The sequence below is a fragment of the Bombus pascuorum genome, chromosome 3 (genome assembly GCF_905332965.1).
Source record: "Bombus pascuorum chromosome 3, iyBomPasc1.1, whole genome shotgun sequence".
NCBI lineage: Eukaryota > Metazoa > Arthropoda > Insecta > Hymenoptera > Apidae > Bombus > Bombus pascuorum.
The window spans coordinates 3,610,495-3,637,095 of NC_083490.1; the positions used below are offsets into that span (position 1 = coordinate 3,610,495).

The window sequence follows — 26,601 nt, forward strand, 5'->3', positions numbered from 1 at the left end:
TAAGATCGGTGGAAAGAACGCAACAGGGTTAATGTCAAGGGTGGATGTAACAGAATGGAAGACGATGAGTTTTATTTGAAAAATATTTAATAATAAACATTGACAATATACAGAGAAAATACGCCATAAGAAGTCGCTATGGGAGTAATAAGAACCTAACAACTGGTCCAGACTTACAAAATATCATCAAATCAGACAATGATAAAGGTGTTCCGTAAGACACCCCGTGTACTCCTATCAGTATTTTGCAACTAAAGTTTTCGAGTTGACCGTATCCTTGTTCTCTCGACATGTTTTTTTTTTTGTATATATTTTTTTTGTTACTTCATGTACCTGACGTTTCGTTATAATTAATTCTTATTTATTTAATTAATTTATTTTTTTTTTTTGCTTTTTTGCTTTCTTTTCCTGCAGATTCATAGATTACTTCCTCGTCGTCGAATTTCCATCGCGTGTAAATGTGTGTTCCGCGGATGCGTGAATATGCTAACGCTCAACTCTTCTGCATTTTTCTTGGCGCAAAAAGTCATTTACGCTCGCTTTAGCGTTATTCTTTTTATTTCCTCCGGAGTTGGATTCGCAGCCGGAAACCAAATGACGATTCGCACGCGTCTCCCGTTGCGAATCCGTTTACACTGCGAGAAAAGCGAAAAAACAGGTGGCATTTAGCTCTTTTTACGATGTTCTCTAGTTTGTATTAAATTTCATTCTTTCTTTTCTTCTTTTTTTTTTTTTTATCCACGTTTTCTGTTTTTAACTGGTATCCTCGTTTGTCGAAACGTTATCTCTATCGTCCCTCCATTTTGTATATCATCGAATCGCGCGCATTTCCATCCACATTCTATCCTCTAATTAACTTAATCGCTCCAGTTATTCTCATTTCGTCCCTAGAAACAAATACGTCCGAGAGTTCTCTATTCTCTGTGTTCGTCGCGGCGATTCGACGAGGTCCAAAAGCATCATCACGCTCATTCAGCACACGATACACGGACACATATCGTCTCTTCATAATATCATTCACTCATTCACGACTCTAAGAAGTTAGACTTATTACCGTAATAACGCCCTAATGTCATGGAACATCCCTTACTTGTTAATTTTCTTCTTATCTTCTTTTTCTCACTTGTCGTTCATTTTCTGTCTTTGCCTCGCGATAATTCGAAAAAAGAAGATGGCCATGAGAGTCGTGCTCGAAATCCTCGAAGATGCTGGCCTCCAAGGTGTATTCGGCACCACGCGTTTTTCATGTGTCCCCGGTATATTGCGGAAGGACGACACCAGAGAGTTTCCGGAATAAGAGAGCGGAAATGTGCGTTGTCGCGTAGACGAATCGCAAATATCTCGTCAGCGAAGGATCTACGAGGATTTCGAGCTGAACTTGGCCACGACGCCGCCTAGTACGCTAGGATATGTTGCTCGTAAAGATGTGTCGTTTACGTAAGTCATGTAGTCATCTAGATTCACTTTAAAAATCCCGTTTACGGTACTGCCTTTAATAATAATTAGAGTAGAATCATATATTTATATATGTATAACGTTACGGTGCGTATCGATCGTATTGGATTATTTTACAATGCGATTTATCCGCTAGCACTCGAGAACGTACGCGGATCAACGTAAAAGGAGAACGTAAAAATGACACGTGGGCACAAATGGGACGAATTAGTCGACTGTGCTTTTTCCAATTTGAAATTTTGACGTTCTACCTCGCATATTTGGCTTGTCTTCCTCTCTCTCTCTCTCTCTCGCTCTCTCTCTCTCTCTTTCTCTCTCTCTCATTCACTTATAATATTTTTTAATTCGAATTTCATAGATTCGTCCAAAGCGTTCGACGATCGAATCGTGCGTGTTAAAATTACAGTTATTAGCAGATCCTTTTTTATTTTGTACAATTCACGAAGAGAGGATTCTACGCCGAAGCACGATTTTTTTTTTTTGTTTGGCGAATATTATAAGTTAGTTTCTAGAAGTATGAAGAAGACTAGTATCTGTGGTTCTATCGTCGAGACAAATGCTCGATTCTTCTAAGAGACTCAGAAACAGATACTATTCTAATCTATTCGTGTTTCTGGCTACCTCTAATTTCATTAAATTCCTCTTTGTACAACGATTGATTCATTATTCTGTATATAGATAAATTTTCCTATAGATAAATATTGAAGGTGTTTCGCAAAATGTGGCGAATATAGGAAGATCGAGTTCAGTACATAGAATCGATAGAAGTAGGTTTTCTCGGTGCTCACGTGATTATTTACAGTCAACCTTTCTTTAAGAAAGTCGTGTTCGAATCTAAAATAGTCATCTCGAGTATCTGTCACTAAAACGTATTATCGATCGCGGATCTTTCTATCGTTTCTATGCACTGAACTCGTTCCAATGATTAGTTTCACGAAACACCCCAAGGGATGCCGGAGTCGAAGAAACAAACTACTACAACTAAATCGAATCTAAATTAATCGGCTTTACAATTGAATTATATTTATAGAGCACGATCCGTCGATCGCCTGGACGCGTTATTAATTTCGCGAGATGCCCAGGAATATTTGTATCAATGACGTTTTACGAACAAAGCTAATAAGCAACCGAAGAAAAGAATCACAGTGGAAAGTGAAATGAAATTAATGAAAAATGTAAGCTCAACGACGTGAATCGTGAATATAACGGGAATCGTGTACGGTAGGCCTGCGTACGCAATCGGAGAACACGCTGGAGAAAACGATAAAAGTCCGGAACAAGAGGAGGAATATCGGGAGATGGGAGTTGTGCACTCGTGACGAAGAATAAAGACGCGAAGACGGTGGGTCTCGCCTAGATTTGAGCTTGACTTACGCTAGCCACTAGTTGTAATAGCCTACCGATAAAGGTATCGATTACGAGTAAGTATAAATTGTAATTACAGTGTACAATATACAGGGATAGATCTTTCTTGCTTAGTTGCTCCGCTTTTGGCGCGTGTTCCTCAGCGAACGAACACGATCAAGAGCGTAGTATTCCTTTTTAATATCGATATATCATTTTCGAGCACACAGAATCTCGAGAGCTTTACGTATATGAAAAATGTGTTCGTTCCGAGAGGAACGAGTCGCGAATAAGCGACCAAGGTTCGAAGAGTAAAGAGTCTCTTTTCGATGCTGGGAATGTCTCTCGCGGTCAAACAGAGAATTCCCAAGAACTATCCTTTCGTTCTCGCTTCTTCGAACATTATCATTCTCGTGCATCACTAGCATATATCTTGTGTTTCCTTTATCATCGCTTATTTTTCGCTTCGCCTCGTTTCTACAGTTTCTCTCCTTTAAAATCTACGCTCGTTAATTTAACGTTACAAGAATCAATGAGTATGTTCTGAATTGTTCGGTTTAGCTCCTTATTCCCTTCTTTTGTGCTCGACGAAATCGATCACAGTCGATCCCTAATTACGTTATTTACATGTACTGGCGTTCGCACACGCAAAAATAAAAAATAAAGAAAAACGAAAAAATGAGAATGAGAATACGTATCTTCTTAATTAGCGGCCAATTTCGGTTCGAGAAACAATTACCGGCCGTTTTGCCTCTCTTCCTAGCCTAGACAATTATCCTAACGATAGATTAGAGCTTTAAAATCTACTCGACGACAGTAAACCAACTACGTCGCGTTTAAGCACGTCGGTTAGTTTAACTACTGCTGTCGCGTTTTTTATCTAAGTAGAAAAAAAAGAACAAAATACAATAGAAGAAGTAGAAGAAAAAACAAAAAAAAAAAAAAAGAGAAAGAAAAGAACATCTTTGTCATATTTGGCTATTTAACACGACTCTTTGTGTCATACTTTGCCCCAACCCCCACCCTCCTTATCCATCGCGTTTCTTTTCCTTCACCATTTTGTTCCTCACGTTTCGTCGTTTCTTTCTTCCTCATCAGTTTCTTTTTATGTCTCCCTTTCACACTCAAGTTCATTCACTCGTGGCCACTCGCATTCCTCCTCACTTACGCTCCACGTTGAGTCACGCAACGACTTACCTATATGTTTATTTATATATATGTATATATTTATTACGATAAATCTCCACTTAACTAGAACTTTTTTTTTTCTGTTCAACATGGATTATCACTCACTCGGCTCAATGTGCGTACCATTTCCCTATCGCGTTTCTTTTTTCTTTTTACTCTCTGCTTCGGAGTACTCTGTGTTTATGTGTGTCTCTGTGTGTGTGTGAGTCTCTCTCTCTCCCTCCCTCTTTTTCGTTCTATAATTCTCTCTCGTTTGCCTTTGTGATTACGTTTAGCAAAAAACGATTTTTCCGACCGATCGAGAAATCAGATTCTGTGATCGAGAATGCGGTAGAAATCCGAGGAACTTTAAACTTGAACGAAATCATCGTTCGTCGTTTGAAATGAAAAATGCAAAAAATAACGTGTATACATACGTGTACATATTATATATATACACACATATATATGTTGTTTATATATATATGTAAATGAGTTTAGTTCTCTACGTAGAACAGTAAAACATATCCTCGATAGCTGTAGTTAATTTCTAGTCGAGAAATAATATTGGAAATATCACATAAGGAACCTAATAGCTCTCTGCGAAAGCTGTCCAAAAGATCGCATAAGAATTCAAAGGATCAGTCTATCAATTTCAGCGCCCTCGATCACTCGAGCTCCGTTACAATGTGTCTATCTTTTGCAAACGAATATCGTAATGCTGGACGAAAATTGCTATTCGTACGCGAACACTTAGTTCATCGAGGAATAGGAATCGTTTCGTCGATTAACATCGTACAAAAGAGTTTCACGTTTTGTATGAATCAAGTGACAATTTCACGTATTCAGAGTATTCCAAATCGGAGAGATTCGAATTAGAGACCAAGTTTTACTAACACCATAAATTAATTTCTATTCCAATTCCTCCACCAAAAAGTAGTTAAAAGAAAAAATAAGAGAGCGTAGAAACCTCGATCGACGAGCTTCAAACATCACAAAATTCAAACAAAGATTACCATCCTTAAAAGGTAATTTTCATTAACTATAAAAAGAAAAAAAAAAAAAGAAGGCTGTCACGTTCCATTTTCCATTGGAGCCGTCGACAAGGCCGTGAGTATTAGGAGAAAAGCTGCGTTACATTGTCATAATCTCGATTAGGAACCGGTAGAGACTGATTTGACTAGATTCTGTTTGCCAGAATCTTGCTTTTGTCAGAAGTTATTCAAGGGATTTTCTCTCTCTCTCCCTTCAGCCACATTTACTATTCTACTCTTTACAGATGCGGTTCGTTTCGCGAATCTACGCACACACACGCGCAACATAGACACACACATATTTGGCATAGAAACCCTACCGGTCACGCGTAACTGCTTCGTCGCTCTCGTCGTTTTCTCTCCTCTAAAATCTTGTCTAGCTACCTAAAGAGGGTCTCGCGTATTTTTCTTCGCCGATTAACGAGCGTGGCGTTTGTCACCGGAAGTCGCGTGTACCTCGTCGACACGAAGGAAGAGTTCCTTTCCGGCAGCCATTAGCGAGAGTTTCCTCTACCTCTTGCACGTCTTATCACGCGTTTGATAATTGGTGTTTGTCATTCATGATTAGGAAATACCTGTTAACGCAGGCAATTAAACATAAAATTTCGTCCATACGACGGACGAATGTAAATAATAGTAATAGTAATAATATTAAAAAAGAGACACGAAAGAAAACGATTGATTACTCGTTTCTTAATTTCAGATTTCGTTTTTATAGTTTAGCGAATTGTCAATGAATTATGTACAAAATTCTTTGTATATTCATATTTGCCATTGAATGCTTCTTATTCTTTTTGGATTTCAATGAATAACATCGCATCGCGATGATACGTAAACTTTGTAATGTGATCTAAATAGTCCCGGTTTCGTTAGTGATAAAAATTCCTGCCGGGTCGCGTTTTAAAAGTTTCTCCCGAACGATTATAGAAACGTGCACGAGCAACGAATTGCATAATTACAATTGATTTCTAGAGAGATCAATTATCTATATCTATCTACTTATATTATATATACGTATATACACAATTATATATACACGTACACCGCCTGGATTCGACACATTTGCCCCTTTGTCATTCAACTTCGTAAAGTCGGAATGGCTGCCGGGTCCGAACTCCGATACGAACTGATAGTTTAATGACGCGATGCCACGTTCCCTTTACACACGAATTTCAACAGCTTTCGAACGTTTCGATTCTATTTCATCTAACTTGTAACTTTGATTTTTCGCCGGATATTTATATTTTTCTTAAGACGCTCGATACGACCGTTTGCTCGGATGTTTAACATGTTTCCAACAAAACTCAATTTAATCTGTCCCCTTTGTCCGCTAATTCAGTTTACCGATTTCCCTGTCTGCCATACATTTCTGTCCTTCCTCGCAACCCTCTTATTATCGATCAGAGTTCGAAAGTTCGACGACGCTTCGACAGACCTTTGTCGTCTGGTCGATCAACCCCAATCGAAAATTATCTCCAACTGAGAAGCACGCTTTCGATCTAATTTAAATTCAGAGTGTTCTATATCATCTTGCTTCGATCTTTAACCTTCTATCTCTTCGTCTATCAGTCGCTTAATGCATTCGATCGTTCTTTCGTCTGTAACGATTAAGCAAATTTCTTTCTCTTCCTTTTCTCTACGGGTTTCCTTCTTCTATTTTCCCTGTGATCGACTGTGTGTAACTTTAACGTACTCGTTTCGAAAACAATTTTCAAATTTTTCTCCTACTTATGCGTGGCACGTTCGTAGTCGACTCGGTAGTTCTGGCTTTATTGGAACGTTGTCCATAATGGCCGGATGATTTCAGGATGAAAGACACGCTTTCGTTCCGCGTCGACGAGAGCCGAAGCCAATGATTTCGTATCGGTGCTAGGAAGAAGGCTAGCGTCAGCATGCGCGGAGGGTCCAGGCATCGCTTCGTGGGCTAATCGTGATCGATGGCGGATGACGATGATGATTGTGTCGATTTCTTTTTATTTTAGTCATGTTCAGCTGAGTATAACGGTGTACTTGGAAGGCTCGCGCTCTGATATCTGACGATCCTTAGTATGGCGTGAACCTGTTGTAGCCGCCTCTGTACACGGTTGCCTGTGAAAAAGATTCATTTTTCCATCAATTGAAGTTATATTTTAATTTTATGATCGACGATTCCGCCTCTTTTTTCACAGATCGCGAATATTTAAGAATAGAGATATTTGAAACATCCAAAGTACAGTACTTGTTATAAAATTGAACGAGTTAAATAAAAAGGGAATCTTTGTTTAATTTCACGAAATTATACATTTCCATGAACGTCCATATACTAGTTATTAATTATTGGTAATAAATTTACGAAAATGTTTAGAAATAAAAGAAATAGCCACGGTTTAGTTATTAATTGTCAACGATAAATTTACAAAAGTATCAGAAATTAAAGTTATTCTATTTATTTATCGTTTTGAGAGGTGAAAAATTGCATTTACCCCATAGCCAGCTACTGGTCCAATACCATGTCCAAGGTAGGGATCGGCGTATTCACGCCCGTAACTGTAAACATCAACATTGAAACATATTAAGTATCCATTCTGTGATTGTAAATTAATCGATGCCTGTTAAGGAATAAAGGATAAGCAGATAAAAGGAGATACAAACTTAGGATGTTATCTAAGGATTTTCGATAGGACTACCAGGTTTTTCGGTAAGAGTATCATCAGGTTGTTGACTTTCGACGTGTCTGCGACTCCTAAGAGCTCGACCACGACGACGAGTTCTTCTGGGAGGAATGGACTCCGACTGTACATCTTTTTCCATATATCTGAAGTTAGATTCGTAGAATATGATAAATATAGAATTATAATAGATACAGTCTTCTCGATTCATGAACAAATAAAAAATAACAGCAAGATGATATCGTAAGAATCTTCGATCTCTTCCTCAATATTTTATATCGAAGGGTAGGAATCCTTTAAAAAATAGTCGACCAAAATCAGATTCTAAAATTCTGAGAAATTAATTTTCACTATAATCGCAGCGTTAATTCCTAACAACACTACTCTCCCCGAAATAACCAAACGAAATCCAATGATATCACAAAAATCCCAAAAGTCAAAGGATTAAAATTGTTGAAAAAAATATCGATTGAAAACCAACTATAAAAACCTCATTGAATTTACTCAATTAGTTTCTTCATAATCACAGTATCAATACGACGCTAACATTGTCGAAATGATCAAAGCAAATCTCTTATATCGATACTATTACTATTAATGCTATTACATTATACTATTAAAATCCCTTGAAAAAACAACTGATCAAAATCCGATTAGAAAATCCTCAAGAATTAATCTCTTTATAATTCGAGTATCGATGCAACTCTACTAAATTAAATAATCAAAGCAAATCTCTGATATCGGAATTGTTAATAAAAAAAAATAATAAAAAAAATCCCAATATCCAAAGATTCATATCCCTTAAAAGGCAATCGACTAATATCTAATTAACGAAATTCCAGTTAATTTCTCCATAATTACTAGCTCCCGGTAAAATTCAGAAAAAGTTCAAATCGCTTAATAATTAAACCGAATCTCTTCGTCGATCGTGGTTGAAAAGCGCGTCTCGTCTCGAAAGAAGGAAAAAAAAAAAGAAGATCCCACGCGACGTCGAAGAACGTAAGGGTTATAGTATGTCGCATAAAGAAGGAAGAGAAGATAGGAGAACAGAGCCCGAGGGATAAGGCGAAGGAGGCCTTTCGAAGGGAGTAGTGGTGCGCTTACCCCGCGACTGCGGCATATCCTGCGACCGGTTGTGCCGCAGCTGCAGCTGCGCTGTATGCGCGCGCAGCCACTGCCGTGTAGGTCGCTGCAGCTGCGTAGGTGGCCTGCTGAGCTGTCGAGAGGGGCGTCTTCAGCAACGGTGACGCTGCAGCTGCTGCTGCCGCGGCCTGAAACAGGAACCATGACCCGCCATGCAAGGCTCAAGCAAGCTCCAAGACAGACCAGACAGGATGTCCTAGCGGAGAAACGGTACTAACGCGTCCTCTTCCCGCGTTTACTTCATAAACGTCCCTGCACGCTTTGCAAATATTGGAACTCTCCATTCACAGATTGTTTATGGCCTTTACTCCTTAGGGGTTAGGTGTGAGGTAGTAGTTTTGATGAAGGAATTGTTTGATCTTTAGATTGGCTCGTGAAACAAGCGTAAAATGAAATAGGGGTAGTTTGTGGTAAAGAGTATTTAATATTAGAACCATCGGAACACTTGGAACAATTTTCTATAGGAATTTTGTAGAGATCTACGATATCTTTGGGATTTTTTGGTAAAACGTGTAGATATTCTTTTGCAGAAATAATATGGATAAAAGTTTACATTTCTCCTTGCACTGAATATTTTCCCTACTGTATTCGTAATGTTGTTAGAAAGATTGTTTAGATTTACGACGATATAATTCTCAGGATTTCAACGGTTCTTCGTAAGACGCGACTAAAAGATCGCAAATAATCGGAGACATTTTAGAAAAAAAAGAAAAAAGAAGTAGCCTATAATGAAAAAGCAGCGCGCTTTTAATACAAAATTTTTGTAGTCTGAAATTCAAAAGGTTGCTGTAAAATGTGTGCAACCCTGGACATAAATACGTCAGTGGATAGAACCATTCAACAACGTAATTTACGATCTCGATATCTATGGATTCCTTGGATAATTCATGGGATTTTTTAAAATAGGAAATTGCTTTAGGTACTTTATGGTTTTCTGTACATGGTGTGGAAGGAGTAAAGACACGTTTGTAATCTTTTTAATCACGGGAGAGTTCCATAGGTTTGCAGAGTTTTTAACAAAGTAGGGTGATCTTATTTTTTTTTAATTTCTACAACGTGCAACGACTTTTATAGATGCGTTTCTAAAGCATATGGATGAGACAGGCGTGCATCGTTCATTCACGATATTTTTTACGACGTTGTTTACGCAGCCGGGAACTTTTATTTTGAGCGCTGTTTGAACAACGAACGCTGTTTCATCCATATGCCACACGGTGCAGATAGTAAAAAGTTTCGAGCACTCAGCTAAATGTGGTTCTCGAAGCTACTGCTTTCTGTCGATCAAAGCTCAAGGAGGCGTGATTTATGTACAGAGAATGATGCGAAAATGATTACATGTTATTTACTCGTCGAAATCGATTTCTGCGATAATAACGTATCAATGTACTCTTTATCGTTTATTTAACTAATCAAAGGTCTCTTTAAAGAGACGTTCAAATAAATTTTTCTTCAAAGAAGAAACTAATTTTATTTTATTTTTCTCAGAGGAAAAAATTACACGTTTTATCGTACGATAATAGAATTCTAAAGGGAAAATGAAATGCCAAGAGTGATTTAGTTACGAGATGTTAACTGTCTCGGATAACTTCCGAACGCGGCGAGTATCGATGTTCACGTCGAGATTAAGACATATCCATCGAGTGTACCATTCATTCTCGGGGAAAACGCGAAATCTACGTGCATGCATCTAGAATACAAGTGTATCTTCTCTAAAGATATCTTTCTATCACGGGATTTCGCCTGTCAAAACGCTTTTACGCTATTTTCATCTCGCGTCGTCGAATAGCGACGCTCGAGCATAAGAGAATTTCTTCTTGACACGATGAAAAATATATGTAGGTTCGATACTTTGCATATGAAAAAAAAAGAAAAAAAAAATAAAAAAACTTTACTCTCATATCCGATAAAATATAGAAATACGACACAAGAATATAAAAATTTTGTTAAACTTAATTCCATGAATTCCCAAGAGAAATGGATCCTTCGAGTTCCTTTTCATGTAATATTCTGCAATTCTATTTGACGTTCGTAGCGAGAAGTGTATCCACTTCTGGTGATTTTCATGGAATTATCCATTCGACGGATTGAAGCCAGGCTTATTCCGTCACCATCTATGGGAGAGCGCCTAAGTGCACCGAAATTAAATCTCGCCTTTAGTTCTGTTCCGTTTTATTAAACTCTTTTGCCTCGCTTGTAATTCTGCAATCATATTATTCTCTTTCTTAAACGAAATCGTTAGCCGCAAGTCGAGAATTCGTCTACTGGTTCTCCCGCTAATGAAACGTGAACCATTTGCTAGATTAGGGTCTTTTAATTAACTATATGCGTTCCACGAACCTGCGACAAATTGCATATCTTCCTAAGTACACGATTTTTGATTTTCTTCTCTATAAAACATTTGTCGTTACTAAAATATTGTTATTCTTCATTTTCTGACAGAATTTTCATTTTTACCACGATATTATCTTTTTCAATTACTGCTTTCTTTAAGTTATGATATTTTACACAGTTTGTCGTTTCTTTTCTTTAAATTTTTCTTTAAAACTCACAAGCACGATAATAGTAATCAAGTATGAACATTTTCGTGACAAATTTCATAGGATATTCGATATTCCAGATACGAGGAAGATTTTTTAAATTAAATAGAGAATTTCTACCATATAAGGGGGAATTTAGAGCGCACCTTGCAAACCCCTTCGAGATGGAACGTTCACTTGCCAAATAAGCGAACGTTTTTCAAGACGCGATGATTAATGATGCTTTCCAAGCACGTCGTTTTCTTTCGCAACGTGTGCATCGAGCAAACTCCTCATAAATCATACATCATATGCTTTTTGTGCAATAATTGTACTTGATTTCTCCTCTCACGAGTGTCTAATTTAAGAAACGCTAACGTCACTCGATCTCTTTATATAGAAACAAAATTCACCCCGATGAAACGAGTCCAAATTCCAAGTAATCTATCTCTTTTCTGAATACCTCAACTTTCTGCTCTCGGAACCCTAACAACAATTCAACGAATAAATAAATTACAAATACGATAGAAGCTGAAGAAACAATGACCAGAGGAAAACATTTCTTTTCCATGATAAAAATATCGTTAACGTTTCGTCAACATCGTCCGAAATACCAGGAACAAGGTTCCCTACCCATCCTCGATCGTCGCGAAACTTTCGTTAACAATTTTCCTCTCCGGCGAACGAAGAACATCGAGCGAAAGAAGCGGAAACACGGTTTCAACGGCACCAGAAACTCGTGGAACGGGCCGGTGCGTACTACGATGGAAGGTCGAGGCTGGAGCGCGACAACGGAAATAAGAATCCGTGGCCGACGTTCCTGGAGACGGGAAAAGCTCAGGGGAAAGTTTCTGGGTCGCGGTTCATTTCCAAATGCGAGACACGTTCCTGGTTGCGCGATTTTCGACCGGGATACATCGTGGTATGTGGGTCAAGTGACTCTCGGTTGGTCTGCCCTATTCTGCACACGCTGTTTAGCCAACCAACCACTTCAACCGTGGAAATTATTTAACGTTCCTTGAAATCCTGCAACTTTATTACCTTGCTGCCTTTCACAACAGTCGGTGAGATTCGAAAATGGACCAGAGCGACGTACATCGGTCAACAAAAGTATTCCGACATTTATCACAGGAAATTTTTACGACCGTATCATATGTGCTTGATAAACACTTTGAAATTTCACTGGTTTCGTACGATGCACATAGTACATTTAGAGAATCTTCGAGCATGTACTGTTGTGAGCCTATCTGTTTTCACGAAGTAGACTTGTTATACGTTAAACTTAATTCGTGCAGCGAGAAAGTAGTTTAATAACGTCATTTTTCAGAAAAATTTTCATTAGTAAATAGCGACAATCCTTTGCGAAAATACTGTAGTGCTGTTGCTTTAGTTTTTTTTGAAGTATCGAAAGCCTAGGATTAACGTCTGACTAGTGCGGGGACAATCTACTTTCGCTGTTCATCGAAGTTATGGACAATGAATTCTGATGAAATAGAAAGCCAGAACTTCGATATCCAGTACACGGTTAGAGGATTCAACGATATTGGCTTCTAAGGGAAGCTTTTAGAATATTGAAAGTCTGTAGCTGATATCTAATCAATGGCAGTTCTAATAAAATCGAAGAACAATAATAATAATTCTTAGACAAGTACAACATTTATAATATCGTCAGTTTACTGCTTGGAAAAAAGCAACGTCTGACCAATGCAAGGAGTATCTACTTCAAGCCAACGTCCAACACGTAAATACCGAATTTGAATTAGTTAAATAATGGTAATAATTCTTCGAGAAAATTATATCATATTCAAACCTCACCTCTCTGAGAACGTGACTTTCGGAATATCGAAAGTATAGAAACGACGTCTGACAAATACAGAGATTTTCTACTTTTACTTTCGAATTTTTCACAAGTAGATTCCAAGATATTAATTTATTCCTTTGGAAAGGAAATATTCAGAACGTGCGAGTCCAGCGTCGACGTCTGACCAATGCCGGGCTTATCTACTTCTACTCGAGCGACGTTAAAGTTTGAAAATTTCTTGCATCGCAAACTTCTAGTATATTTTCATCGAGTCGAAAATATATTTAACGAGGTACGAGTTGCGATCTCTGTAGAACATTTCAACATGAAACTGCTCGCGTACGATACTTAATTCCAGCGCGGTTAAAAGGTGCATCGCTGCAGGGTCAATTAACTCTCGGTTATTTTCAAGGGTGGATGCAAAGGTGGCTGGAAACCAGCGTTACAACGTTCATCGCGTAGTTGCCCGCCGATCGTTTTCCTTTTTCCATGTCCGTTTCCGTCTCCCTATTCCTCGCTCAACCTCCGTTCCGTGAAACGACAAAACCGCAACGGGGATATCGCGTTTACGCCGGCCTGGTTCACGGGTCAGATGTTACGTTAACGATCTCTTTTCCCGACATAACGTTTCACCGGTAGCCACGGGAACGTGTCTGGATAATTACTCCCTTTTCGTCCTATGCTCGATCCACTTTCACCGCCACGCGGGGCTGATTTTGTTTCAACTAGCCCGGAAATTGCAGTCGATGCGTCCTAATTGGTCGGAAAAATTTCGACGGTCGTACGGAATTTCGAGCAATTTGTCCAATGCTTTGGATATCGAACAACTATATTTTCGTTCTTTGTGAAATAATTGAAACGTTAATTATCGACGTCGGTATCGACTTTCGTTGCAATTTACTTTATTAGACTGTCTATAGATACGTAAACATTGAAAATTTAATGTCCATGTAAACGAAGCTTTAAACAGTTAGTATTGGACAATTGCGATTGCCTTTAATTGGAACAACTGTTTTTAAAAATTCTTCATTTCGAAATTGGAGGAATCAGAACGATATTCAGTTCCCTGTCGATTCTCATAAGAAACGAATAATTGAAATATGATTATGACTATGAAAATAATATTCTGCGTTTATCATCGTCAAAAAGTTCATTATATTTTTCCAGTTCGTCAAACCGTGTTACGTTTAAGAACGAAATTATAACTTAATTAATCACGGAACTGAAAGGATGACACGTTTAAAAGTTAAAATAGCTGATTATATATAAATTCTCAGAACTTCGACTCACGCAACTGTAATTTCCAATGCAATTGGTACCGGCATCGACTTCTATCATAATTTATCCCCCTAAGCTCTCCCAATTTATCTCCCAACAAGAATACTAAATCCTCAATTTCTTTTTTCCACCGAATAATAATTATCGCATTTAACAGGGCAGCTTGGAAGACGGAAGCTCAGCGAAATAGCCGGAATGAAGCTGTCGGACGCACGAAATGACGCGACGTTGATTTATGAAGAGAGAAGAGGCAGGCTTCCGCGCGGACCACTGGCTCTCTTCCTGAAAAGCTCGTAAATCCTGGCCGACAACCAGGATCCCTCGTGGCCGGTTCCGTGAGGCGAATAAAGACGAACCGGTACGTCGGTGCCACCAGAAAGAAATCGAATCGTTGGCGCGGTCCCGAGCAGGAAATTAGCCGCGGAAAATTCTGTGGCCGCGATTCCACGCACGCGTGTCTCTCGCAAATTTACGACGCTGCGTTCTTTCGCTTCTCGATTTACTCGGTCGATCGTTCGTGCTCCATTTACATTTCATCCCGCGGAGAATCGGTTTGCAACCTCCTGCCTGCTCTTTTACGTTTTCTTTTTTTTCTTAGCCCTAACTGTTCGACGTGGAAATTGTTCGATCACCAGTTTGTTTGTACAGCCGTCGCTCCTAATCGAAGACGCGCTTTTGTTTTTGCTGCAATTTCGGTTCTAGTTCATTTTTACACGAATAACGAACGGTTTTCAAGCGGACGGACAACGTTAGGCTCTCGGAATTTCTAGACCGAAACTAAAGATAAATTTCTTTTTCGTTGCTGTATATCCTGTACGGTATAATTTTGTTCTTTAACCGTCGTACGAACGGTGGGAAATTTGAGGCATCGAATTTCAGATCTTTTCAATTTATAATTCCGATTTTCGATTGAATTTCCGAGATTAGATCGAGTACATTAGATGGAAGTCCTTTGGATATAGCGTGTCGTGCTTTGGAAGGAACGATTATAAAAGGAATTAATGTTTCAAGCTGGCTTTATCAAATAGTTCCGACAAAGCTAATCTTGATTCAAGAATCAAAACGTTTCTCCTAATGTATTTCAGGAATATAATGAGATTCTATGTTCGCTAAAGACTCTCCGATAATTGCGTCTAATATTCCTAAGGGAAAGAGACATGCCTCCTATGTACACGCAAAGAAAACGTTCACGTTCAGCTCTACAAAGATACGGGGCGGTGAAATTTCCACGAGATCGTGACGATCCCTTCGAAAACTCGATCACCGATTGCAGAAAGCTACGTACGTAATGTACATGACGCGTGCGATGAACGCAACTACGATGGGACATCTAACGTGGAAAGTTTCTCGCTGTGAAAATCGATATGCTCGGCAGAAATACTTCGATCGCGTAATGAAATCATCGGGACTTGAGAATAAACAATTTAACGAGTAATTATTTCTTTATGTTGGGAGATTGAGAAAGATTTCGTTCGAATAAACGGAGTCTACGTAAACAGAATTCTAAGTTCTAATTTCTAGCAGCTGAAACACAAATCACTGTTCAGACTCTCCGTTTGAATTTGCATAAAGATTACAGTTCATGTACAACCGATACGATCGCGACTAAAGCATAAACGTTGAAACGTCAACGAAACACAACAGACGGAAGATATTAAGCTCTATCAAATTGCAAATGATCTCGCAGGATTCTCAGTCATCCCTCGAAAGCTTCGAGCTTGATATCCATAGATGAGTTCGAACTATCGACTTGACGTTTCGAGAATCGAGTGCACGAGGCGGGGCGAGGTTCGACGATGCTCGACGACGCCTCGAGTGCCTCGTCGAGCATCTCGAATTCCAGCAGTCACTACATCCACGACGGTTTCCGTCAAAAGCTTTGGAGGAACCACCCCGTTGCGCGACAACTCGGCTTCGCTAACACGTTCTCGATTAAGTCGCCGGGCAGAGAACTAATTTCAAGGGGCTGAATCTGTCGCCATGGGGTGTGTCGGTTTGTGGTGGGATGGGTGAACTCGGAGCAACTCTAAACTAGCTAAACAACTCTTTCTAAGATACTCGCCGGGTCCGCGGAGTGCTCACCAATTGCAGCCGTTGCTTGCAGCTCAGACGCGTCTCATCTTCGTATTATTAATGGAGAGGGAGGATGCAGAAACAAAGGAAATTTCGAACTTGCCGGATAATTGGTCTATTTTATACTTCTTTTTACTTTCGCGTATATTCTGACTGAAAAGTTCGCCGCGATTTTTGCCGTTTGAACGAAATTAATTTTTCCACACACTTTTCTGGTTACTTAACAAGTTGATGATTACGCGTACTATTGTAAAAAATTGATTCTCCGAGTTATGAAAGTGTATCACGCTGGCGAACAAAGTTATAAGCTAATTAATTTCGAGACCAAAATTTAAAATACACGCTTGAATTCCAATTCCCGTGATTCTACAGCGCTATGCCGTCGCTTATGTAAGTTATTATGTAAATTAATAAATGTAAAATTTGTTAGAGATTGCTAGTAAATGCATCCAATACTCGTATGTAGCTAGCAGCGTACGCGGAAGGGAAAAACAACGAAGGGTAGAAAAGGAAATAGCGAATTTTTATCGATATTTCTGCATCGCTTTGAAGGATGATGTTAGAGCTATTGAAAAACAGTAATCGACGATTCTTCGATAATCGTGAAAGAAAATTGCAGTTTTTTTTCACCGTTTGAAAATTATGATACACACATTACTTCCTATATACTCTAATATTCTCAACGTACAATATCGCGTGTATGTCTACGTAAAAGCGACAAACCCATGGAAGAGAATAAAAGTATCACTTTCTAACAATAAAGAACAGAGGGTAGGAGCAAAAATAATAATAACGAAAAAAAGAAAAGAAAAACAAAAACTACCAATCACATGCATTACATTGATACAGAAGAAGGAATAAGAGGGAGATATAGATATTAAACATTCGGGGAAGATGCACAGAACAGAGGGAGAAGCTTAAAGAACCGCAACGACAGAGACAGACTGTATTTATAATACTTGGGATCGTAAAACAGAAAGGAAGAGTAAAAAAATAAATAAATCGTTTTTTCTATTAAACGGAGAAAGTAAAGTGTGATACAGATGTGAGACGTTGGTACGACGATCGGTGAGCACTCCTGATCGGCCAGGTCCAAACGAGAGAAACCACCAAGAAGACAGGACAGGAGAGAAGAAAAAAAAAGGGGGACAAATAGTTAAAAAAATAATGAAAAAAAAAAAAAACAGGAAGAAGATAATAATAGACAAACAACGGGCGAAGAAAGATCACTCAGGGCGGACCCTTAAAATTCCTACCTCCAGAGCGGGTGCTTTAGCCTGAAACACAAACGGCAAACCTGAAAAGAAATTCCGGCCAGATTCGGGTAGATTTTGATATGGCGTCGCGTTTAACGAGGGATCGTTGTCGTTGGTGTGGTCGTTGCTTAATATTATTATTATCATTATTATTATCGTCAGTGTGATAGAACCTAGAAACGAATCTATACATGTTCGTTTAGTGTCTGTGTGAATCGCATTTGAATGGTAAAATCGATTTCGTGTTTTGTATATTTTGATACTTCGAGTAAATGTGAAGAGAGAATGAGTGAAAAAGAAGGGGTGGAGAATGAGCGGATGGAGAGAGATCAGGCGACAAAATGCAACAAGATGCTGCACGATCTTGCGACGCGATGTGGTGCAATGAGTGGATCGCAAGAGACGCTTTCCAAGGGTTTTGATTCGAAGGGCTCTGAGAACGATATTTCACCGTTGTGAAATGTATTTACTTGGCAATAACGAGAGGAGATAAATAAAATGAGAAACATAAAATAACAGATGAAGATCTGTTTCAAATAATCCGTAATCTTTTCGAAGATGTAAATTTTGAAAACGTCTCTTGTTAAAATACCACGAAATAGTAATATATTTAGAGAAACAGATTTTATTACGTAAAATCGAGAATGCTGACACGTTCGATCCAGTTCACTGGCATTCCATTAGTCAAAATTTGACAGGTATTTGAGCGCAATCGATTATATTTGAACTATTAAAAATATAGATTTTTTTATCAAGTTTCCTGAACGTGTCAAGGTATCAGCAAACGCTGTTGCCCGAAATTGCAAAAGAGCATCGATCTCACTTGCCCCTCTCAACGTGCAAAAAATAAACCCATCCGCATTTGTAAAAAAATAGTGCATCGAAAAGGACCTGGAATATATTCGAAAATCTAATTTCCCTCGCGTATGTCGTTGCTATATTACCAGAGCGGATTTTTGTAACGGACTGACGTCGAAACAAGAGGACAGTTGGCGAAATGAGCGCGGTGTTCGAAATTAATTTTCATGCCGCGCGGTGGCGAGCTGCAAACCGGCTGTCGAGGAAGTAAAGCTCAAAAACGATAGCTGTCGTTACCCGTTTCCTGTGTCTGCTCTTTTGCAATTCCTCGTTGCCTCTCGCTTGTTTTATAATTTTCTCTCTATCTCGTTCGAACGAGATTTATCCGTAGATTTTTCGCGTATACGGTGGAAGGCACGAAAGAGAAACGAGAGATGGTGAAAAAAGGGAGGAATAAAAAATCGAAAAAAAAAGAAAAGAAAAGAAGAGAAGAAAAAATGGACGAACAGGCGGATGAAAAAAAGATGGAAGAGAGTGACGGCAGATGAAAGAACGTAGGGACGAGATAGGGATGGCGTAATTGTTATCGGGATTCTCTGCGTTTCACGTGTGTGCAAGCCTGGCAAAACGTGTCAACTAACGTCAGCTGTTGCTTGAGGCCATTCCAGCTAAACGGGTCCGGAACAGTTGCAGACTTTAGTCAATATTCCTCTGCCTTCTTTTCTCTTTGTTCTAGTTCTCTCTCTTTCCCCCTTCTATCTTTTTCGTCTATAGTTTTGTTTCTTTTTTTTCTTTTTTGTTCGTTTTGATGTTTGTTTTTACCCTTTCCTCGCTTTTTCTCTTTTTTTTTTTTTCGTTTCTGAACGCGTCTCGTGCTCTGTTTCCGCGACACGATCGACGACGTATCGATTAGAAAAGGCAGCTTTTTTTTATCGGTAACAATGAACTCTCCCTTTTGCTAGGGGGTAAGAACGACCGACCGGTTCGCCATTGTCACGCGAAAACGCCGTTTCCTGGTCGATCGGTGTGTACAAAGGCTACTTCATTTTGGAGTGGCGGAATCATTGTCCGTGACGAATTTTCAATCGCGTCATTGTCAATACCCGTGCAATTTGTCAATTCTTTTTCATCATTTTTCTATATTCAAATTAATATTTCGATAATTATATAGATACGAAAATTTACATAGAAGCTAGAAACTAATTATTACGAACATGTGGTTCGTAGCTTTAGAAAGAATAATTGCCATTTATCCACGGAACGTGTATCCATAGTGGAACATCGAAAAACGCTTACTAATTTGGAAGTTTCAGGTGGTTGGTTGAACCGTGTTCAATTTTATGCTTGCCGAGTAGATCGATGAAGAAAATCGATACGCAAACAACGATCAACCGGGATTCGTTTACCAATTAATTCACGATAATCTATCGGCAGCGTCTGAAAGGTGATCGATTAAGCGGGCTGACGTTTCAATCTGGCCGAGGGGCGTCGCTCGATTTAATTAAAAACTCATTCGTCGTCGTTCGCGCCCCGGAAACAGAGCACCGGCGACAATTTCCGGCGGAAAATCAGGGAAATCTCGTGTCTCACCTGTAGCCTGTAGTTGGGATCCTGTGTCGCCGCGTGTGCAGCTAGGAACGGGTCGTAATAAACGCTGCAAAATAAAAATCACCAATGTTAGTTTTGTAGATGCGCAAGAATTTCTACGCAACCAGCATCTTTTCGATTATTTCTAGATATTTTTCAACATGTTTTTCTTTATATATTTTTTTTTTTTTTTTTTTAGGCGTGTTTCGTTTTCCTTCAAAGTGAAGTATAAATCGTTTGTTTCTTTTTTAAAGCTTTTTGTTCTACCTCTCTTTTGTTCAATTTATCTTTTGCTCCAACTTGTTTCGACTTTACTTAAACTTGTATTCAATTATATTTTTCTGATTGAATTATTTAATGAAATAACGGATCTTTCTTGGAGATTTCAACGTTCGAAACGCACGCGTCTTCGTCGTTGAAAAGAGGCTGGTTGCCTTCGATTCTCTGTAAACGAAACGTTGACAAAAATTTCGTTTCTCGTGGCATTCGAAACGCAATTCGAGCGTCGAGTGCTCTCGTCTTGTTAGAAGCTTCGAGTTCGACGATCGACACGATATACAGCGTCAAAGGATATGATTTAATCTTTTTTATTCGATCGAGGACCACGCTGTTCTCGCGACTCGATGAATTTTACCCATTTGGCGAATGAAAGAATCGCTGCGTTCGATCAAATTCCGAAATCGAACGCGTGCCACTAGTCCCGAGCCCATCTCTTATACCTGACGTATTTATTCGTCGAGTTGCAATGCCCTCGTTCGATTCTCGACAATTATATCAAAACCCTAGCGTTTCTCAATAGGTCGCGGAATGATTTTTTTGAAATTTTGAACCGTTAAAAATCATTGTACGCTGTAGCTCAAAAATATCACGCACTTGCTTCCCTTTGGCAGGATATAATTTAATCGTAAGTTTCCGAAAAAAAGATTTATCGATGTTCATTTTTAAAGTCTACTATGCAATAACAAAATCGACGCTCGTGATTGTCAAAGTTCGCGGAATTATTTCGTTGTTTGGAAAGCTCGTTATCTGCAGATTGTTTAATTTTCTAAACTACCGACACAACACGAACACCGACATTATTCCAAACAGCGAGTAAAACACAATTACACGATTTAATACGTTACTGTTAATTTTTTCAAGCAGAATTTAAATTTATCTATTGCTAAATTCTATCAAAGTGTCGAAGTATTTATGAGCCGCGGCGTACTCATCGAAGTAACGAAGCTTTGAAACGTCTCCAAGAGTCACGTTTTGCAACTTTTGTTTCGAACAATCAAATTTTGTGATTTTTGTTTCGAATCGAACGAGACAACGTTCCGAGTCGATCGATTTTACGAGAGACGAAAGTTTCTCTTTTGCCATCTCCATTTCCCTGTCGATTTTATTCGTCGCCGGTTATCAGGGTGTATTCGAGCGAGGTCAACGAAAATTCATAAATCACAACCGGCGTGTTCTTCCATTAAAAACGTGTCGGTATCATCGGCGCGATCGGTGGATCGAAGAAGAGTAACGAACGATTTCAACGATTTACGAACGCGCGGGAATACCAGCCTTATTTATGAGTAATAAAACTGACGATTGATCGGTGGGAAAATATGGTTGCCATGCGGAAACATCGACGGCTTCGAAATTTTCCATCATCCCCTTTTATCCGGTTCGCGCCGTGCGAAATTGTTTAATTAACGAGCGATGCTATTTATCGACGCGCGAACGCGTATTTGTTCGCGTTCACCGTTGGAAACTAATGAAAATTCCTTTGTCGTGAAAAATTAAGGAATCTTTCTAAACGATCTATCCCTGCACGTAACTTACCCCGTTATCGTTCTTTAACCGCTTAAGAATTATATTTGTTCAGGAAATTCTATTAAAAAAACATTTAATTTCTACCATTGATTTAGTAACATTTCGCCACTGCAAGTAATTACGATTCGATTAATTCAATTTCCGTAATTAATTATATGATAGGAATTACGACGAACCCTTAAATTACAGTGTTCCATTCATTGTACGGTATTTCTATTTTACGGATTTGGATTGGATTTTTATAATATCATTCACATTGTCCAATATCCTCTGGGAAAAATATTCATTTCTTTTACATTAGCTACATTTTAATTAAAAATTTAATTAATACATCCAATTGACGTTCCAGAAGAAAAATAACGTTATCAGAGGAAGTACGATAAGAACATTTTGCATATCTAAATTTCTCCAAATTAATATATCCTTAAGCGATTAATTTTTAAAATCCTTCATAAACCTTATACTTCGTTTCCATTTAAACATCGAGATTATCAACGCTATAAAAGTTTCTCTATCAACCGCACCAAGTTCGCGATGATCACGTTTATCCGTTCGAGGCTTCCTTTAACCTCTGATAATTCCTCCTTGCAAACTAGTTCCTCTCAAGCAAGTTTCCTTACGAACCTCCTCCTCCCACTATCCACCGATCATATTTTCACGTTTACAAGAAAAAAACGCTTCGTTATCGTGTAATATTGGTTTATCTACGTTGACTAAAAGGCTTTCTAAAGTGCATTCTATAGAAGGTTCTCTCTGGGGAAAAGAAAATTGCGATCGGCCTGGTGAAAAGGTTACATCGGTGCATGCAGGATGATTTCGACAAGCAGACTATAACGAGCGAGACACGTGCAAGAGGACTGGTCGCAGTGGGTAACCGGAAGAGCGGGCTGAATTTCGATGACACTCGATGATTCGCAGCGACAAATTGGCAGAATTTCTGTACGGTCGTCGGTCGACGCGCAAAACTGGATCGGCTGTTGAACGAAGTGTGAATTTCCACGTGAAACTACGGCGTCGACGTGGCCGGTTGTTGCGTTCGAGAGAGGAACGTGATATAGGTACGAAGAAATCCGGGTCAGTAACTCGGATATTCCTTATTCGCCAGTCTCGTTAAAAAATATTTCATCCGACGAGGAACTCAGGGAAATCTGATGAAACAGCTCTGTTGCAAAGTGCTTTTGCTATATCGTGTATCTTGTATTTCTCTTGCGTATCTGTATTTCTGCTATCTTGTATTTATAAGACGGATTGTAATTTTATTTCGAGATCCTAAATTTTAACCTGTCAGCTTGTGTAAAACGCCAAGACGAGACGTCTCATTTTATGTTTGCTAATATTCAAATTTTTCAAACTAATTGTAATATATAATATATGTTTTAAAGATTACTTGTAATTTCATTCCGAAGTCACATATTAGAAAAGATGATTTGTCATTCAGGTTGCTAAGCCAATTTTCAGCAAAAAGATATATTTTTCATTGAAAGTTCGCTATATATATATATATTCGTACAAATCCGATAGTTTGATATAGCATTCTATTAATTGTTAATTCCAAAAATGTATTATAGAAATTTGCAAACATATTTTAGTCGGTTAATAAGTTTATTCATTTTCTGTCTGTGTTGTAATTACGATTGAAAAATCTTTTAATTGACCAAAAATTATCTTCCCTTCGTTTTAATTACTAAGAAACTTGTGAAAATTCTTTACTGTTTCATTAAACGCCCGATATGTATGGATATTCGTATTATCGACAATGTTAACGATTTTAAAGCGACACGATGGATAGTTTGCTCGACGACAGTTGACAACTACGCTATTCATTCTGAAACAACATTCTCAGAAACGAGCTGGCTAGAACTACAACTACCACGAACTTCGTACAACGAATATCACCATCCTTTGTGCCAGAACAAGCTCTTGAACGACTTCTTCTGTTCTCCGAACACCTCGTGAACTATACGATCTCCCATTCACGGACTTAAACAGTGTATCTCTTAAACTTTCTCACGTAACTGTTCCAACTTACAAACTTTGCCGCTCCAATTAAAGCTTGTGTGTGTGCCAAGACCCCAGACATGCCTCGAACCCAGTGAACTTTGCCACTTTGTTACAGAGCTGTTCGTGTACTTAAACTTCGTCTTACTTTTTAACGTTATCCCCTCTATATTCAATAATCGTCAGGTTAAATATACGAGGCTGTTTCATAAATAACGTGCATTTTCTGAGAATTCAGATAGGAATTTCGTCGAAAAAAGTTTTACAAATAGAGAATTTGATAAGACGACAAATGATCATATAAAAACAGAGGAGTATAGGGCACTGATCAATTCATTGAGAAGCATAATTCGTCGAGCAGAGAAATTTATGCCTAGCAATTACACGAAAAGGGTGTTATTAGGAATTACGCGTTGTTTCGTTAAGATAGAAAAATGTGTATTCTATCAAATTATTAAATTTTCTATTCCCTCTTATCTTACGAAACAGCCCTGTAAATAATTCCGTTATTTTAAGTTCGCCTCTCAGAAAAGCAACAGTCGTTACCGAAAGGTTAGACTTCAGCTTCTCGCGCAAATTAATCTTTTCCTGTAACGAGCCATAATTGAACCGATATAATTTAAACACAGATTCATTTTTATCTGAAATAAAATTACAACGAGTAATCTACTTCGGGTATTACGCATATTTTTCTACCTTCTATGCATTTTTATATATGAGTACCTTTAAAATCTATAAAAATCTGTGCTTCAACGATGTAATTTATATTTTCAATTACACGCGATATCTCAATCTCTTTTTCATTTAAACTGAAAACCTCGAAATTCCGCCATTTGATAGACCACGCATCCAGCAAATCCGCTGATTAAAAGTCACCCGCTGCGACTTCGAAATACCAAAAGTACCATTAAATTGTCATCGTTGGTTGGCGCGTCGTGGACGGCGCAGAACGTCGGAATCTACTTACGCAGGTGCGAAGGGATGCAGGGCCGTGGCCGCAGCCGCGGCTGCGAGCGGCCCTGGGTTTCTGGCAAGAGCCAACGCCGCTGCACTGGTCGGGAAGGCTGCTCTCGCAGCGCCCACTCTTCCTCGTTGGATGGCAACTCCTCTCAGTGCCGCTGCTGTAACAACACACACAAACGCACATGCCAATGCTTGCCTACCTTCTCGTAGCGCTTTTACAGCGTCGATTAGTGTTTCTGCTGCCGACCAAAATCGCTTCGCTGGCTTTTCTCTTTCTCTACTTTCTTCGACGTTCATCGGTATTCTCCGTCTTTCTTTTCATTCTTTTTTTTTCTTGCAGATAAATCGTTGACAAACCAAGGGCGACGACGAGACGAGATTAGACGAATTTCAGGGAGGGCTCAGGGAAACTTTCGACCACGGAGGAAAGCTTGGAAAATCTTGGAAACGCTAGCGCTCGTTGCACCAAAGAAGGCGATTCCTTTGAAATTCCTATGGAAATTCGGTGGAAGTTAACCAAACGTTTGAAAATTGATTTCTTTGTGAGAAGCTATTGTAACAACCTACCGATTTGTTCGGTTTCTGTCATTCAAATATCTATTTCAGCATCGAATGCTCGCGCGACGAGCGGAATTGCGCGTTTGAAGGGAAGATTAAAACGACGAATCGATAAATGAATTATTAAACGAATAATCAAAGATTGTGGAAGCACGGAGATCTGAATCTCGAGATGTACGGTCGGATGTACCTGATTCAGATAAGAAGAAGGATCGACGTTATCCGTTTTCCTCCGAGAAACGACTCTCCGACGGAGAGATTCGGATTTTCTCATAAATAGTTGGCTGCAGTATTACCGATCCAGTCGAACAGAGTCTAAGAAAAGTAGCCAATATCTGGAGAAAAGGATGTTGGAAAATCAACTACGTCTAAGTATAGTCCATCAGCTGCAGCTGATGAAATCCGACGCATGGAAATTGCTTCTACGTCTGTAGATACTTCTCAGACCGTGAAACTTTCCAAACCTACTATAAACATCGATCGGATAACACCTAAGGAAGATGACACACCTGTGAGCGCAGTAAAATTTCCTCTACCGCAGGAACGGCAGGAAGCTCCAAGACTCAGAAATATTTGGAGTAAACGCAAAAGATTTTGCGGGAGACCCGCGTGCCAACTCACGTTGGTTACATTTTTCTGCCTTCTGTTACCTTGTGTCTTGATATACTTCGCTGTTTTCCTCCTGGATAAGTTCAGGAAGAAGAGGCAATTTCTTCCTTCGGAGGAAAACTCGAAAGTGTAGATGTCGTTGGAACGTCGATGAGTCCGAAAGACGAAGATATTGAATAAATTAAATACCAAAGATTTGCACGGAGTGTTGGAAGTTACGTAGAACGCGCACGTGAATTCCGTAAGGTTAAGAAGAGTTTCTGAACGTGCACCAGGAATCTACGTTCTTCCAAGATGAATGATATCCGCGAATGAAATAGTTTAGACGAATATTTGGGCAAAATTGCTTGTGGCTAAAATTTTGGCTCAAGTAAAGTTCAACGAACCTCTTTGGAACATCTCATGGCGCTTGAAAATACACTTGTCCGTCGTTCGTGTTCAACGAACCAGGCAAAGAATGACATGAAATTCCATTCCAACAACTCTTAAGGAATCATAAAGTCGAAATAGATCTCGACACGAGTATAGATTACAAGACAGAAATCGAGCGAAAAATCTCGATAACGACGC

General features: G+C 39.0%; 1 protein-coding gene and 1 long non-coding RNA gene across 9 annotated transcripts in view; one reads left to right on the plus strand and one right to left on the minus strand.

The window, feature by feature from the left end:
- Positions 1-69: 69 nt before the first annotated feature.
- The window catches only part of LOC132905554 (uncharacterized), a 356,111-nt gene continuing 329,579 nt past the window's right edge, over positions 70-26,601 (minus strand). For 2 of the 8 annotated variants that reach the window (XM_060956960.1, XM_060956954.1), the window contains 6 exons: positions 24,869-25,022; positions 20,104-20,167; positions 19,155-19,181; positions 8,753-8,919; positions 7,463-7,526; positions 70-7,088 (listed from right to left, as the gene is read on the minus strand). In XM_060956960.1, the coding sequence (XP_060812943.1) occupies positions 7,044-7,088; positions 7,463-7,526; positions 8,753-8,919; positions 19,155-19,181; positions 20,104-20,167; positions 24,869-25,022 (521 nt within the window). In that variant the 3' untranslated portion in view covers positions 70-7,043. Of the gene's footprint in view, positions 7,089-7,462; positions 7,527-8,752; positions 8,920-17,715; positions 17,737-19,154; positions 19,182-20,103; positions 20,168-24,868; positions 25,023-26,601 lie in introns of all 8 variants that reach the window. The other 6 variants (XM_060956961.1, XM_060956956.1, XM_060956955.1 and 3 more) reach the window with 5 other exon arrangements.
- Positions 14,284-26,363, plus strand: LOC132905600 (uncharacterized). Its single transcript, XR_009657825.1, has 2 exons — positions 14,284-22,961; positions 25,205-26,363. It is a non-coding gene; the product is annotated as an uncharacterized LOC132905600 (long non-coding RNA).